We start from the raw sequence: 17540 nt of genomic DNA, 5'->3' as shown, positions 1-17540 counted from the left end.
TGACAACTTTATTATTTCAGATGGCAAAATCCAGCCAGCTCCTGTAAGTCTATTAGAGAGCATGTGGGCAGAGCTGCAGCCACAAACATGAATAAACACTCCTTTATCACCTCGGGGTGCACACTGACTCGCTGCCATCTAATCCATGTCCAGAATAGGGCCGGGTATCAAACCTCAGGACATTTTTGGTACCGACTGAAATGTGTCCGATGCACTGACTATCAGATGCTAGTATTAAATAACAGGTCAGATTCACACTCTTCTTTATTCTGCTACAGTTCCGGATTTAGATTGAATTTTTGCCAATATGAGACTGTACACGCAAAGTTCTTGTACAGCTGATTGTGGTGTGTAGACAACATTTAGAAGTGTTGTGTTAAATGAAATAAAGATTTTGTAGAAAAACATGTTTTTAGTTTTCAAACATATTGCAAAAAAAAGAACAAGTTGTGGTGTCATACCGGGTATCATATTGGCAATCAGGCATTTCAATTGATACCCAGGCAGCCAGTCTTGGATGAACAAACTTGTAATGTGTGTGCAGTACATAACCTCTAACCCTTGTGATCTGAGGTGCTTTTACTACAACAATTTCAATTGATGCATATACAGTATATTAACCAGATTCTAAATCAAACACTTCACTACACTTGTAAACTGCAAGTGAAGAAAAATAAAATCTGAAATGAGAATCATTATCAACACATTCATCTAAAAATGTTGGGAGTTAAAACATTTTTTTTAGTTTAAAAAAAAACACAAAAAAAGGAATTGGATTTGGCTACAGTAGCTGCACTTTGGCTACTCTTTACTGCTCCTATTAAGATTAGCTAAGAAAACATCATTAAGCCACACAGCATATGAACCGGCGGTGCTTAGATCAGATGACCAATGTGTTACGATGTGTGTGTGTGAGCCAGCCACAGCTGAGGGCTGCGCCCACATGCACCGTGGTCACAACCAGCAGAGGTCTACTACATAATACTTAAAGGTAGGGTTGGGGTGTTGTTCAAATCCTTTTTTTTTTTTTGTCCTATCTGTCGAAATTCTCATTACATCCTGACATCAATCAATAAATCAAATGCCCTGATGAAAAAAAGAAAACAAATCTGGTATCTGTGACTGTCGCAGGACTGCAGTAAGCCCGTCCAATCATTTCACTCGGCCCTGCACAAAATCTGTATGTCGTCAGTGTTGCCGACACAGTGACGGTCGGAGTACCTGTTCGGTTGATCGACATGTTGGACCCCACGGTGCGGGAGAGCTTATTGGCCGACACCCGGTACAGGGAACCACGAATCCAGCACATGCTGCTACCCCTCCAGTGCTGGGTGGATGACGGGTGTCTGTCGTGGGGAGCTCGCATGCGGCTCTGAAGGAAACTCCTGAGAGGGAGAGGGACAGAAGAAGAAAAACAGATGAAATAAGGTATAAGAAAACATCTGAAAATGATCTTAAAGTTATACATTCACTTAAAGGATTCTGCTTTATTAATTACAACTTTGAATGATTATTAATTATCCGTTAAGCTCATTTTACAAACTGTGTGAAATTTTCATTTTAATGCCATCCTCTGAGGTGGGACGATACTATCTGCTCATCCCTCTCCTCAGTTCCACCCCTCTTTTCAAGCTCTTTCACTAGATCTCCCCTCCTCACTTTATGTTTCCCATCCTCCAGTCTCCCCTCCCTCTCTCTCCCTCCCATGTCACAGCACTCTGTTAAATTGCTCCTCTAATGGAAAGGACGGCAGTGTGGAAATGGAGAGAATTGAAAAGAGGAGAGGAGGAAATCAATGAGATAATAGGCAGGGCAGGGGGCCAGAGCAGCGAGGTTGGCCCCTACACTGGAGCGAAGAGACCACACACACACACACACACACACACACACACACACGCAGTATCACAACACACTCCTGCTACAGTATGTACAGTACACAAAATCACAGGCCTCTACACACACATGCTCACCATTCAGAAGTCACTCAGTAGACTCAGTGTATGTGTGGGGCGGCTGTACGCGCGAAGCCTGCTGGGTGGTGGTGGGGCGGTGCAGGGGTTATGGCGATAAATTGCGCTGTCCTGTCACTTCTATTTGGGGCGGATTGGGGCTGGTGTGCAGGGTGCCGCTGGAGGTAATTTGCTGCCGTATTTCAGATGGGCTGGAAATGGGTTTAGAGCGAGAGTTCATGCCTCCCATTACAGAGAGAAGAGAGGGTTACCCCGAATGCACGCCGCGCACAAAACAACTGACACGGACGCTTAACACGCCGCAGCCCGGCGGGGAGCTGCTGCACTGCTGCAAATAAGGAAAAAAACAAGAGGAAATATCAGCCATCAGCTGCGTTTCACGTACACGGCCTACCTGACTGCGCGCCCATAATTCAGCAGCACAGACACTCAGTTTCACACTGATACAAGATCAGTGGCTGCCCTACACAGGGCAACTGCAGCCAGGGGAGCTGTAATGGAGGCTAATGTTGGAGCGCTGACTGCCACCCAGGGAGGCTTAAACAGGGACCGGGCGGCCTGGGGAGCCACAATGGAGGTTAATGGGGATATGACATGAACAGTTAACACAGACGGTAGTTAACCCTGACACTGGGTTGCAGTCGGGGGGGTGACCGACCGGTAGGGTTGGGCATTGAGTCCATTTCTAAAAGAATCCTTAAGAAATTTTAATTTGGATCTGCTTATCAGTTCCTAAACAACTACACATTGGTGCTCTTTCTGGACTGGATGGCGTTGCGCAAAGCGATGCATTTTGTTTTAGTTTTGTCTAGGTACTAAGGGAAGATCAGTAAGAGCTGCAAGCACACTAGTCTGGGTAAGGCCGTGCACCATGGACCGCAGGTTTTATTCTCTGCTCCGATCGCCAACATCTGTTTGCTGTAAGTGCAACCATCTTCTCTCTCTCTCGCTCAACCACACACTTGCATCGCACATACTACGCACACACTATTGCACTGAGCTATTCCTTAAAGCAGCTACGCTAACACCAGTCATCATTTTTAACCCAGTCGTATTTTTTTCTCCAAGATGCAATGAATGTTCTATCGTGTTTCGACAATAGACTGAATATAAAGATGGACGACATGACAGCCCCTTAAAAGTGAAGCCAAAACATCTCAGACGCCCCCTGGTGGCTGGCTGCAGTATAGGTCATAAACCCCGCCCCCTCCATGTTAGCGGATGGGACATCATAAATTTTTCTAAACATAGTTTCTGTCATTCTAGGTAGTTCTTATCACTGATGTATGGTCAAGTGTTTAAGTGCATTATTCTGATACGTTTGGTTTTAATTAGTTATTTGATGCTATAAAAAGGGGGTGTGAACTTTAACTTTCTAAAACCGCCTGTGTAATAGAACATGCGTCAATTTCATCATGAATGTAGTTATAAAGATATTATGGTTAGTTGTTGTGACTGCCTAGCTAAACTGCTACCGTGGTGCTAACGTAGCAGCTACGTAGCTCATGCTAACAAGCTGTAGCCGTGCTCGGCTCAGAATTGGCTTGAGCGGGTCTGTGGGCGGGACCTCGATACCGCAGCTCCAGACCCCGATCACTACTGCACAGACTCTGGCTCCAAAAATCTCAAGATGGCATTTCTCATATTCCAATATTTTTGCTTCACTTTTGTACAGTGGGAGGAAGTGGAGACGCGTCGTCCATCTATATATACAGTCTATGATTCAAATAGTTTGTTGTTGATATTGACCGCCGTGTCATCTATGAAGCAAGCCTGCCTGTATCTGTTATTGTCTACCCTCTACTTTTAGTATCTTATCTAAGGGCAGAACAGAGCGAAGACCTAGTGACGTCACTCGCCAAGCAATGTCCGGAAAATGATTTGTATGAAACTTTTTCGAGGGCTGGCCCGATCGGGAAACTGGCTGATTGTATTTAGTGGCCTGACGTATGTCGGACTCTGTGTCATTCCAGCAAGTTTCAGTGTTACAGTTGCAGTACAGTGAATTAAGAAAAAGAAAGAACATATTATATTTGAATAATAGCAACCAAATTCAACTGTATGAAAATAATTCACAGGTTCCATAAACTGTATGAAATGAATTGTGAATATGAATTGAGTAAAAGTTTTAAAAATAAAAGTTTGTTTTTCTGGGAAATAAGCATTTGACCTGTTTTGACCCCGCCCCCTCAAGGAATCGGAAACAACAATCATTAAGTATTTTGTGCACAAATGAAGTTCTCAGACTTCTGTGCACGGCCACATGAATGAGTTTCACCCTGAACACCATTATTGAAAACCGCCTCTGTAGGAGCAGATTATCTTAACAACGAGGTAATCTTCCTCTAATGAGGGTGGGGAAGGGGAAGAGGAAGGAAAGGGGGAAGCAAACAGTGGAAACAACATCCGAATCAAAACAGCATAAAGGGAATAACGTCATTTAAAAAGGAGTAGGTGTTTTTTCTGTCTCCAGACTCTCCTTGACCTGTTCCCCGTGATGCCCTTGACCTCCAGAGAGATATCTGTTATCAGAGACGCTCCAGGCCCATCTGATGCACAAATCCTCCCAAGCTGGACAACCAGGGGGGAGCCCTTACAATGTTGAACACACACTGTTCACTGTCTACATTTCTGCTACAAGGCCTTGAGGGACACATCCATACTGCCATCATACAAACTGCTCAACAATTTAAAGCTGCACTAACCAATATTTTCTATATTAACAATTAATAAAACAACAACACGCCACTCATAGTGACAAACCCATGTGGGATTATCACCAGTTTTTAGCCTCGTTTAGCTCTTTGTTTTGGTTTGAATGATATTACTTCATTGTCAGATCAAGTCTGAAATGTTTTGCATCCCAGCAGTTCCATTTGCAACATCAACAATTTAAGACAAGAAATAAGGATACATACATTTAACATACTTCTACAATAAGCGCAGACAATATATTCAAGACCCTTCAACGTATATTTGAGTAATGTCTACCTGAGCAGAGAATGAAATCACTCTTACTCTGTGTGTGTTATAATCCGAGCTTCTCCGTGCTTTATTGATATAGCTGGGCCGGTCGCGCGTGCCTTTTAGTGCTAGTGGGTTTGCCCCACTGGCTAGCTAACCGCCACCGCTCTGCACTGCATTCATACAGAGGTTACAGCTTATAACGCCGTTCCGACTGTCGGCGTCATAGAAGCGTAGCACCCAGCCTCCGGTTCCCGCCTCCAGGTTAACTCTGTCAGCACTGTTGCCTTTTTTTTTTTTAATTGTTAGCGCTGTTAGCACCTTTAGCTGCAAGCTGCTGGCTCAGCCGTCGCCATGTTGAGAGCCGTGTGGTGGCAAGCGATATGCTCTGAATTTCAAATTTGGCACCTTTAATATGTGGGGCTGTCAAAATTGTTTAACGCCACTAATTTCTTTAACACATTAACACAACTTGCACTTTTTAGGTTGTAACGGGCTCAGTTTTAAACCTAGAAAATACTTGTATAATATGAAACTAGAAAACCTAAGGAGTCCTTTGGTACATACTAGCTTGCCGAGAAGGAGGCTAAATAACGCTCCAAACTTGTGCAAAATTTGGACGAGGAAAAACTGGCATGGCCATTTTCAAAAGGGGTCCCTTGACCTCTGACCTCAAGATATGTGAATGAAAATGGGTTCTATGGGTACCCACGAGTCTCCTCTTTACAGACATGCCCACTTCAAGATTAATTACATGCAGTTTGGGGCAAGTCATAGTCAAGTCAGCACACTGACAGCTGTTGTCTGTTGGGCTTCAGTTTGCCATGTTATGATTTGAGCATATATGTGCGATTAATTCGTGATTAATCACGATGAACTATTCCAATCGATTGACAGCCCTATCGATATGTTATTATGGTAGGCTGATTCATAGAGTTTCTCAAGGGGTTGACCACAATCATAGAAGTAAAGAACAAGAGAAGAATTTGTCTACTCACCCCAAAAGACCTAAGGCAGCGGAACAAATAAATCATTTGTTTTTCTCCTTTTGCAGACAAATTCAATGTAGTCTTTCCAAGATAGCAGATGGTCCATCTTTACAACCAAGAATTCATATGAAAGTACCTGCTTGATTTTTTCATTATTGATAACAATAGGAACTTTTCTCTCATCTGAGAGTCAGCTGGTCAACCAAATACTATTCCATCTGTTTTCTTTGTGTTAAAGGGATAGTTTGGGTGGTTTGAAGTGGGGTTGTATGAGGTACTTATCCATAGTCAGGGTATTACCTACAGAAGATGACAGTCGGCACTCCCCCCAGTTTGGAGAAACAGACAGGAGTACCAGCACGGGAGCAAAGTAATATAGTGTTGTGGACGGGGATCGGCAGCAAAACTTATTTTAAGGCTCACCTAAAAAAACATCAATATCAGTTTAAGTGTATGCTATATAATCTCAAGAGCATTATTATCACTCCACTCGACGACTTTGTTTACGCCGTGTTGGTGCAGCCCCAGGGTTGTTCGAGTTACTTAACAGTGGTATTAGAGCTGTATCATCAGAACACTTTAGAATGTATTGATTTGGTATACGACAATCATCGGTATAGAAAGTGAATAGTGTGTTTAAAGGTGCATTTACTGTAAGGTTCAGTGTCAGTGCGCTTATTGTTTTTGCTCTCAAAATCAATGCAAAACAACGCTTAATAAACCCACTCTACATTATCATGAGCTGTTCATTATCAATTAATCCAAAAGACTTTTGCTTACTTACATAGTCATTTGGTCTATACAATGGCAATTAAAACATACCCAAAGCCCAAAGTTACATCTTCAAATGTCATATTTTGTTTGACCAAAGGTTAAATAACTAAAGATATTCAAATTACAATGATTCATAAAAGAAAAAAAGAAGATCATCACATTAGAGAAGCTAGACCAGAGAATGTGAAGCATTTTTTTCTTGATGAATGACTTCAACGATAAATCACATTTCTTGTCAGTTAAATTTCTGTCAATCGATTCATCAACTTATTGTGCCCTGAAGTGCAATCCCTGTACTTTCATTCATTCAGTTGTGTTGTAAAACATAAAGACAGTGATTGGAGGTCGCAGTAAAAGAACATTAAACTCCCCAAAAAGAAAAAGTAAAATATGTCGAGAAAAGGAAGAAACAAAGAAGGGGGCAAGGGCGTGCACAAACTCCCCTGTGACTAGTCTGCATACGTATGCACGTACGTGTGTGTGTGTGTGTGTGTGTGTGTGTGTGTCTACAAGCAGGTGTGTGTGCGTGCACTGCTCTGACCATGCGATGCACAGATAAAGGAGAGCGCGATTCAGCACTACCGGCGCTGTTGATGAATGATCCGACTTTTGTTTTAGTGACAGGGAAGAATTTGGAGGGTCGCGCGACTGCTCCGAATAATGCTGCCCTTGTCTATTTGTCTGCAACCCAAGCATTAGTAAGCTCATATTGGGGAAACAGTTACCCTTGAAACAGAGCACAGCAAAAACAGTCATCTGGCTAATTCCAACAGTGAGGACTGCTGCTCTTCTTCAGGCACTTAAAGGAAACCAAAGCGAGTGTCATTACGCGTCGCGATCCTATCAAATCCAACTTAAAAGGGAGCCGGCTGTAATGAAGAAAATCCTCTTTTATGGTAGAAAATAACATTAAGAAGAGTATTTGTGTAGAGTGCAGTGTGAACAGCAGCAGAGGAGGATCACAACACGCGACTGTAGGTGACAGGTAGATGACTAATGTGATAAGTAATGAGTAAATGAATGAATTGGGGTATAAAAGGGGATGAATGAGGGAGTGAATGCGGGAAAAGGAGGAGAGAAGTGAAGAAGAGGGAACGCTGCTTCACTTTATTGCCCAGTCTCTTACATCCTGTACTGATCGATACTGAAGCACTAAAGGAGATGAGCGCCTGGACCGAATGTGTGTATGTGTGTAAATGTATATATGCTCAAAAATAGTATACTTATTTGGGGTGGAGGGTCGCGCCATGTTGGGGGCTTTAACATTTATGTCGGAAGTAAGTTAGAAAAAGACAGATGCCGGTAGAAGCCAAGAAATTAAGATAAGAATGAGATGAATTCAATCATATATAGGATGTGGCAAATAAGTCTGATTATATCTTAACTATAGGAAGAGAGAAAACAAAAACAAAGAACAGCAACAGAGCAAACACATGAAAATAGAAAATTAAAGAAGGGACAGCGGAGAGAAAAATAGGGAGGGTGTGAGAGGGATGAAAGGAGGCCGTAATTTATCCTCCGGTGTGCATGCTTTACGGCTTTCTTAATTCAACTCCTGCTACTATTAATGGAGTTAATGTTGAGATTATATCTATTTTCTGGTGGCGGGGGTTGAAATACGGCAGCCGATTCCCTCGCTCCTTCAAACTGCCGCCCGGCACTAAATCACCCGCTGCGCTCGTTATGGCTGAAAACAGGTAAGAGCACAGCGTGCTGGGTCGGGAAAACCTCTCTCCCTGTGGGCCTGTGAGCAGAGAATGTCTGGGACTAACTGGTTGAAAAGGTTTTAGAGACGGTAAAGTTGGTGAGTGTGATGCGAAAATGTTGGGCTAATTTTATTTTCCTCTTCAATGTTTGATTGATTTGATCGATTGTTATCTCCGCCTGTAAATTCGTGGTTTTAAATGTTCTTCTAGTGCATTTTCTTGTATACAGCAGTTTGAATAGCCTTTGTCTTCGCAAGGTGCTATATAAATAATAGGGCTGTCAATCTATTAAAATATGTAATCCCGATTAGTCGCACATTTTTTTATCTGTTCAAAATGCACCTTTAAGGGAGATTTGTCAAGTATTTAATACTCTTATTAACATGGGAGTGGACAAATATGCTGCTTTATGCAAATGTATGTATATATGTGTTGTTGGAAATCAAATAACACAAATCAATGACAAATATTGTCCAGAAACCCTCACAGGTACTGCATTTAGCATAAAAAATGTGCTCAAATCATAACATGGCAAACTGCAGCCCAACAGGCAACAACAGCTGTCAGTGTGCCAGTGTGCTGACTTGACTATGACTTGTCCCAAACTGCATGTGATTATCATAAAGTGGGCATGTCTGTAAAGGGGAGACTTGTGGGTAACCACAGAACACATTTTCATAGCGGTGTCATTTTTTTTCTGGACCTAGGCCGATTTTCTGAGCTTTCGCACTGCGAATAAAGGCATCAATCAATCAAGTTGTGTGGAACAGGTTGAGTTGCGCCTATATTTATGAAACAACAACATGCAGGCTCCATAGTTGGAACCAGGATGGCAAACTTTATCACTCTATTCAACCTTGACAAAGGCAGCGCAGACCAGAACCACCTTTTCAGTTCTTACCTTTCACAATAAAAGCCACGGATATATAATATTCGCAGGCAAGTGTATCGCATTTTTGCGTCATTAATTTGTCACGCCCCCGGTGTGTAAAGGCCCTTAATTGTAACATTTCACCTAAAATGTCTTATTCAGTATTCGAATGTACTTAGCTCCACCCTCTAGTGTCACTTCTGGTTACAAAGAAGATGGCGACGGCCAAAATGCCGAATTTGAGGCTTCAAAACTGTCAACAAAACAATGGGTGTGTCACGGTTATTATGTCTACTTCTTATATACGGTCTATTCTTATAACACACATTATAACAATGTCTTTTAGAATCCATACAGGCTGCCCGACTCGAAGGCATCGGGAGCCGCTGGACCACCATACAAGGCTGGATCTGTGATTTCTTTTTTAAATGCATGGCCTTGAGTTAGGGGTTCAGCTATGAACAGGCCCAGAGATAAGAGCTGAGAACATATGAGGACAGGGATCAGTGGGTCTGATAGGCCAAAGATGAAGAGCAGCACTCAGTAGTTAAGAGCAGAGAATATGAGCTCATGCTCCACTCAATGGCCTCAAACTGATAAAAGTGGAGGGTCTTTGGAGTTAAACAGATAGATAAGCATGAGAAAGGAGTGCATGAGTGGGTGGGGGTGGGGGAGGGGGTAATCCACTATCCCTGGGGACCCGACCTGTCCCCCTCCTTCCCTATCTCTTTCCTCACTTCTACACACTTGGTGATATTTCACAAGATGTCACGGGGCTCAAATTGAAAATCCCTTGATGAATCAATATTTACTGCAGCAGCTAAATGAATAGTAATAAGTCACCAGAGGCTGAGTCCAGCCACGGTCCGGGCCCCTCTGTCTCACCAAATCTGGATTACACAAATGAACCACCACACACACGCAAAACACAAAAGCACACAAATGCTTTAATTATGAAGAGCTACCCAAACATACACGACCACGAGACAACTGAAAGATTAAACTCACCTTAATTACAAAAAAAAGACATATTTGAACTCAACACAACAGAGAGTTTCATTCTTATATGCTCAGGTGTTGTGATATCTGCCTCTGAGATTTTTGATGCCACTTCAATTTCATGGGATTGCGTGGAATTTTGTTTGTGGTGCTCACAACAGGGCTGGGAATTTCATTTTAATTTTAACCCTAACCTAAATTACAATAGGGCATAACCTAGAACTCATGCCACTTTCAACCCTAGTTTGGAGTGTATGCGTACGTGTGTGTGTGTGTGTGTGTGTGTGTGTGTGTGTGTGTGTGTGTGAGACAGTCTAGTCATACCACAGTCAGTTTCCAGGCAGAGCATCCTGTTAATTCTCTACACATTAACAGGTCATCAAAAGCTACCACAACAACCTGTTCAGAGCTTTCACATCAAAGTTCAGTTTATATGTAACCACTGCAGGGAAACAGCACTTGGTTAATAAACCTGATTGTAGTGTGTCTCTTTCATAGTGATAAAGCCATGAATAAGGCATTAACTTAACGTTTGTCACCCGATAATGACCTCCTCATAAACATTAATTAACTCTCCATCCTCAGAGGTGACATCACCAACACAAGCAGTCATATCACACACAAAAAATATCTTCTCAGCTCTGTATGTTAAAGGGCTAAATATATAGATTTTTTAAAGAGGACCAATTCTGCTTATTTCAAGTGCATACTTGTAATTTGGGTTTCTACTAGAACATGTTTACATGCTTTAATGTTCAAAAAACACTTTATTTTTCTCATACTGGCTGTGCTGCAGCACCTCTTTTCATCTTCTGTCTTAAACACAGTGTTTTAAGACCAAAAAGCCCAGTCTGCTCTGATTGGTCAGCTGGCCCACTGTTGTGATTGGTCAACCGAAACAATTTCTTCGGACTCCGCTCCAGCTCCGCTCTAACTAGCTTTGTTTGAGGGCGTGCCAAACTAGCCGCTAGGCAGGTATTACGCAAATGTGTTACTTGGTGACATCACCATGTCATGGAAGAAAAGACATATCAGGCAGTCCAGGAGCAGTGTTTCTTTGGGGGAGAGTAACTCCCTTTGAGGTGGACTTTGGGCTTTGCAGACCTTTTACATGCACAAAAAACGATATAACACTGAAGGAAGGGGGAAAAGCACAAAAGCATAAGAGGTCCTCTTTAAGTCATATAGGTTTCCAGATTCCTTTATTTACAGAATGGCGCTGAAATTATTTAAATGATTGAATAGTTGATCACAGAACAAAAAAAAAAGACAACTAACTTCTCCGATTACGATAACATTCTCTGATTCCAGCTTCTCAAATGTGAGGATTTGCTGCTTTTCTCTCTCATTATGAAGTGAATTCATTTGGATTTCCATCCATTTGTCAGACAAAACTAGCAATATGAAGATGTCCCTTTGGGCTTTTGGAAATTGTGATGGACATTTGATGTCATTTTTATAGACAACATTTGTCAAAAAATAAAACAATTTATAGATTAACCGATAATGAGATTAATCATTCGTTATTTCAGATACTTTATTCACTGTGTAATCAAGACTCATTGGTGGATAAAACCTCGAGTGAGAATGTGAGAATGATAGAGGATTGAGACAGAGGAGATGAAAGTTAGATAAATGAATGGAGGGGGTGAAAAAGAGGGTTGTAATGGCATTAAGAAACAGACCCACCCACCCTTCCTCTCTCTCTGTATCTGTCCCGGGTAAGGCGCTTTCCCTGCTGGTATAAATTAATGCGAGGAGCACGCTGGTGTAAATGGTTTATTCTCTGGGTTATCTACTGTGTAAAAATGAGCGCCATAAATTCCCGACCTCTTCCACTCATGCCGCACATGACAGTGACATTAAAGACAGGGCGCTGCTCTGCACTGAGGGATGTTAGCCATTGAGACACATTAAACCCAGACCTGCAGGAGGCGTGTGTGGATTTGTCTTTGTTAATGTGGATTACCTGGCAGACTGGATCCTCTTGGCTCTCCAAGACAGGGCGGGGTTGTAGGGGTGGAGGGTGTGCGTGGTGCTGGAGCCCGGGCGGGTCACCATCTTGTAGCGTGTCCTGAACACCCGCTGAGAGGCGGGGCTACGGTGGTGGGAGGAGGAGGCGGGACCTGGGAACAACAAAGTTGGCAAATGAGTATGAAAGTCTGCAAATTAAAAATCTGATCACACACAGAAACAGAAGCAATAGTTGAACGTCCAGTCGGTATGTGAACAAATGTATGCGAATGCGTAAAACTGTGCAGACACACACAAGTTTGTCTGAGGACTCTGGCAGGTGTGCTCTTTAATAAGCTTCACGTATAAAAATGAGAGGGAATAACAAAGGCAGAATTTTTATGAGCCTAATAAATCATATCCTCTGTCTCTTTGCTCGCTGCCTTCATCCCTCCTGCCTGGCCTCCCTCCCTCCTCCTCACTTTAAGTCTCATTCGTTATATCGTTTTACAGATCCATCAGAGAAGAGGCGCGAGAGTAGAGAGATCGGAATAGAAAAAAAAGAGGACAAAGTGTTTTTATTTATTTATTTATTTGGCTGTGTATCCATCATGTTGTTTTATGATGGCCTATGCTGGCTGACGTGCTCGCACAAAGAACAGAATTTGCATTGTGGGCCGTCTAAGTCCCCGTTCACATCGGTTCAAAGACCAAAGACTATATGGACCAAGAGCCTTTCTACTGAGGTCAGAAACGTAGGAATCATTGTGAATAATTGTAAACCTGACCCACTAGATAGTTTGCTACACAGAACCATCTGAGAGGCCGTCATTGGAAACTGTTTAAAGAGCAGGCACTTTAAAAAAAACATACTTGGCAGGTGATTGGATGAACCATCTGTCAATCAAACTCTTGCCGAAGCCAGTTAGGAGAAGAGCAAAAATGTCTTTTCCGTTGAGAAAAATCTTCAGTGCCATTCTCTGAAGAAATACTCTCCAGTTCTGATATAACTGATGCTATTGAAGCATCTACGCTAACCTCTTCAGGAGCCGCCATTGTTGTTTAGAACAAACAGTCGCCTCTCCGTGTCACGTCAACAACACTTAAACCACGCCCGTAGCTGCCTGATGACAGGAGTAGTGTGTCTGTGGCGGAAAGTAACTCCTTTTGGCGTGGACTTTGTAACTTTGCAGACCTTTTACATGCACAAAGAACTATATAACACACTAAAGGAAAGGGGAAAAGCACGAAAGCATAATGGGTCCACTTTAGAAATTGGTTTGATAACAACCTTTCTGACTGCTTGTGTTTCTTGACCTGTCTGTCTTCTTTTTAAGGGATGTCACCATGTTCCCAGATCTCAGCAATGTATTGGTGTGTACAATATTATTATTACCGACAGACTTAGGGGGCCAATCTGACTAAAATGTAGTAAACTGGACATATGCTCATCACCAAGCTTTCACAGACTTCGATTAAAAGCTTTGTGGAAAATGACATTGATGTAAAAAGCCTTTCATAAATTAATTTGCCACAAGCTGCATGTTACTTCATGAAAAGGTAAAAAACCGTCCACTGCTACGGTACAGCCTGAAAAGCAAGATTTAATGCAACATCAATCAGTTGTTCCCCATATTCATTTACATTATTCCACCCCCTAAAAAAACCCTCTTGGATGTCATTATCTGCACCAGCTCTTCCCCTTCTACCAATCATTCACTGTGGTGGTCAGTGACAGCACTCTGTCTTCCTAATGAGTAGAGAAAAGACAGAGTGAAGAGAGGTGTGAAAGAGGGATAAAGAATGAGTTTATGCACCCGATGAGGAGCTCATTTCCTATCACCTCTTTCACAAGTCTTTAATTGCCAATTGTCAGGATTGTTGCCGTTTTAATTAGCGTCCAATAACAAACCGTGACCACGAGGGCCACGGTGACAAACAATAAAATGATTCGATTTCCACTTCTACACATTCCAGCTTCTCTCTCTCTCCACTCCCCCCACACTCCCCCTCACTCTTCCTCCCCCCAGGCGCTGGGTTTCATTTGTCAGCCGGGATGCAGCTCTGGATCAGCCAGAGAATTCATCTCAGACAAACATTTACTGGTGGACAAATCACTGCGAGCTGGGGGGGCTGTCGAAATACTGACTGCATGTTTAGGACACACACATACACAGAAACACACACACTGGGCCTTGCAAACATCACATGTATGTATGAAGGTTCAAGTTAGAAGTATATTTTAGACCATATACCTATACCATTCGGATTGGCTGGCATTAAAACACAACATAATAAATAATGTCTCACACGACAGTCAGACGATCGGATGTGTTTTAAACATAGACTTTATATAAGAAGTGGACGTAGTCACAGTGACGTCACCTATTGGTTTGTGGACTGCCGATTTGAAGCCTCAAGTTCGGCATTTTGGCCGTCTACATCTTGTTTTTTTGCAACCAGAAGTGACACGATAGGGTGGAGCTAAGTACAACCAAATCCTGAATAAGACATGTTCCGGTGACCAAAAAGGTTATAATTAACTTTCATGAACTGAAAACACACGGTGAAAGGGTTAAAGCTGTAAGATGAAAACACGGACAACTCTCAGACTGGACAACGCCGTGGTAGCGACCGGTCACTCACAATGTAGCCACGCCCTAAAGCATACCCTGCTTTATGGTCTATTTGACTCTAAATGGGACCATCATTTACTAAATGAACATCATGCTGTATTGAAGAAGACTTGAAACTAGCGATTGAGACCATAAACTCATGTTTACAATGTTTACTGAGGTAATAAATCAAGTAAGAAGTAGGCTCATTTTCTCATAGACTTCTATGCAATCAGACTTCTTTTTGCAACCAGAGGAGTCGCCCCCTGCTGGAAAGAATGCAGGTTTAAGGCACTTTAGCATTGATTTCACTTCTCAGACCCGGAGGTAGCCCACTGGTTTTAAACAAACCCCTGGTTAACTAAACTTATTTGGCAGTGAACACAAAGGCGAACTCTACAATGACTAACCAAACATTTTAAATATCCATTGCAGTTTACAGGACATCATTCTGGTTCAACTAGAACCTGTCATACTTGTTATTATGGGCTCACAGGTTTCCTGTGTAATAAGAGGTTGTTACCTACTGAATTTCTATTTCATCACCAAATAAAGTGTTTCATATAATCTGGCTAAACTGTTAAGGCTTTTACACACTGGGGCGTGACAAATAAATGACACAAAAATGCAAAATACTCGCCTGAATATTATATGTCTAGGGCTGTTGTTTCATAAATATAGGCGCAACTCAACCCGTTTCGCACAACGTGATTGGTTTATGGCTATATTCGTGGTGAGAAAGCTCAGAAAATCAACTTCGTCACACTTTTTTGCTGGGTAATATTTGTCTTTTGTGTGAAAGTATTCATGACAAAAACAGTTCGACAAAATAAACTCACGTGTGAATTAAGGTCTTTCCATACCAAATCTGTATTTTCATATGCGTTTATCTAATCCACCATCCAATAAAAAAATATTACGCACAGATACCTTGCACACTGAGTCCGATGCATTTTATTATTCTCTTTGTTACCTAGAGCACAATCACTACTGTTGAATCTTTCCTACATTTGTTTTGCGGCCATCTTCGATTCCAAACTGCTCTGCAATCACCTGCCACATCGATCTTTAAATTCCATCTCTGTAGTCTTTTATTTCTTTAGTGTAAAGTGCTTTGTGCTGGGAGACGAAATTAATCAGTTTATCAGATGCTATTTTGGATGATGCCGTATGACATGGACGGTGGCTCTGAGTGGTCAAACAACCCTCTTTTGGTTTTCGACAGATGCGAAAAAATGCAGAAAATTTAACCTGTTCCGAAAATGTAATGATGGACACAATTTTCAGAGTGAGTGTGTAAACGTGATTGACACAACATGAGGTTATATGTATAGTGCACCAATTTTGGACGAAAAATATGGACTCGGTGTTCAAAGGCCTTTAATCGCACCAAAAAAAAAAAAAAAAGGTGTGTAACGGCCTCTAGCTTGTTTAAAACCTGCCTGATAGTTCCTTTTAGCGATGTTACTGCACTCTCCGATCCCAGAATGTTTTCAGAGTTGATAAAAACGAGGGCCAAAACTATGAAAATATGACCCAAGTTATGATAAAGTGGATTTACCCTTTAATGGCACCAGGCCAATAGTTATTTCACACTAATAAAACTGTATTTTCAGGAAAAAAATACAGATATTAATGCAACGGTACTGCTTTCAACCATATTGCTAGTTCGCTAGTGGGTGTAAAGGGTGTGTGTTGGGTTATGAAAGAGAAGAGAGACAGCACAAGAGAGAGTGTATGGGTGGAGGTGAGGAGGGGGGTTTGTACAGGATTAGTTGCCTGGCTTGTAGTCACTTTTTCTCCCACAATCCATCCGTATTGCAGTCAGAGCTATTTGGGCGTCCTGGCAGATGACAAATAGGGCTTGTCAAAGGTGCTGCTACGATTCCCAACCTGCAACCCCGTACGCCCCCCTCGCGCCCTCCACCCGCCATCCCTAACCTGCACCTGCACCTCAATCTGCCGCTAAACCCTCGGTCCAACATCATGACACCCGCAATGTCCATGACGCTGTCACACAGCTGTTCCACCTCGGCTATTGTTTAATGACATCTATAGTGAGCTGTACTGTTGGTGTGTTTCCCTTACTCTGTGTGTATCCCTCAGTGTGTGTGTGTGTGTGTGTGTGTGTGTGTGTGTGTGTGTGTGTGTGTGTGTGTGTCAACAGGGATGGATGGACGGTGTTGCTCTGATTGTAAACCACTGCAGGTTGTGTTGGTTGAGTGGCTCTGGGAGCAATGGGGTCTCAATCTTCCACTGTAGGACCATGACCAATGAGCATGTGAACACACACGCTCACACACAAACACACACTTACTCACACACATATACACCTGGGGTCTCAATCTTCCCTTAATAGACCTTTGACAGTGGCCTGCCTTGCAATGTGTGGGGAGCGAGCGAAGTGGCGCCCTGTGCTGTGAAGACACCGTTTGCAGACGCATGCAGCTCGCAACGCCGTCCATCCATCTCTCGCTGACTCGCCGCTGTGAATCCACAGATGATCTACTCTAGGCGCCGCGCGCTGCACACATCGCTCCTTCTGAGAGTAGCCTGCCTTCCAGCCTCAGAGCCACATTAAAGGGTTGGTCCAACATATTTTCTCACTCTAGTGGAATCTATCTATGTAGATAGTTTTGGCCTCTATTTGTTCGTGAGGCTCAACCTATGGATGCACCACTCCGATCTGCGGGATCACT

The 17540-nt window shown here is 42.6% G+C and overlaps 1 protein-coding gene across 1 annotated transcript in view; it reads right to left on the bottom strand.

Annotated features, from left to right (window-relative positions):
- zc3h3 (zinc finger CCCH-type containing 3) overlaps positions 1 to 17540 on the bottom strand; it is a 74187-nt gene that overhangs the window by 21304 nt on the left and 35343 nt on the right. Inside the window, exons 4-5 of the mRNA XM_074636327.1 lie at positions 12243 to 12399; positions 1222 to 1385 (exon numbers count right to left, since the gene is read on the bottom strand). Of these exons, the coding sequence (XP_074492428.1) occupies positions 1222 to 1385; positions 12243 to 12399 (321 nt within the window). The remainder of the gene's footprint in view (positions 1 to 1221; positions 1386 to 12242; positions 12400 to 17540) is intronic.

This window comes from Sebastes fasciatus, chromosome 5, assembly GCF_043250625.1.
Source record: "Sebastes fasciatus isolate fSebFas1 chromosome 5, fSebFas1.pri, whole genome shotgun sequence".
NCBI lineage: Eukaryota > Metazoa > Chordata > Actinopteri > Perciformes > Sebastidae > Sebastes > Sebastes fasciatus.
Note: the sequence above shows the minus strand (reverse complement) of the source record. Positions and strands in the feature narration are given on the sequence as shown.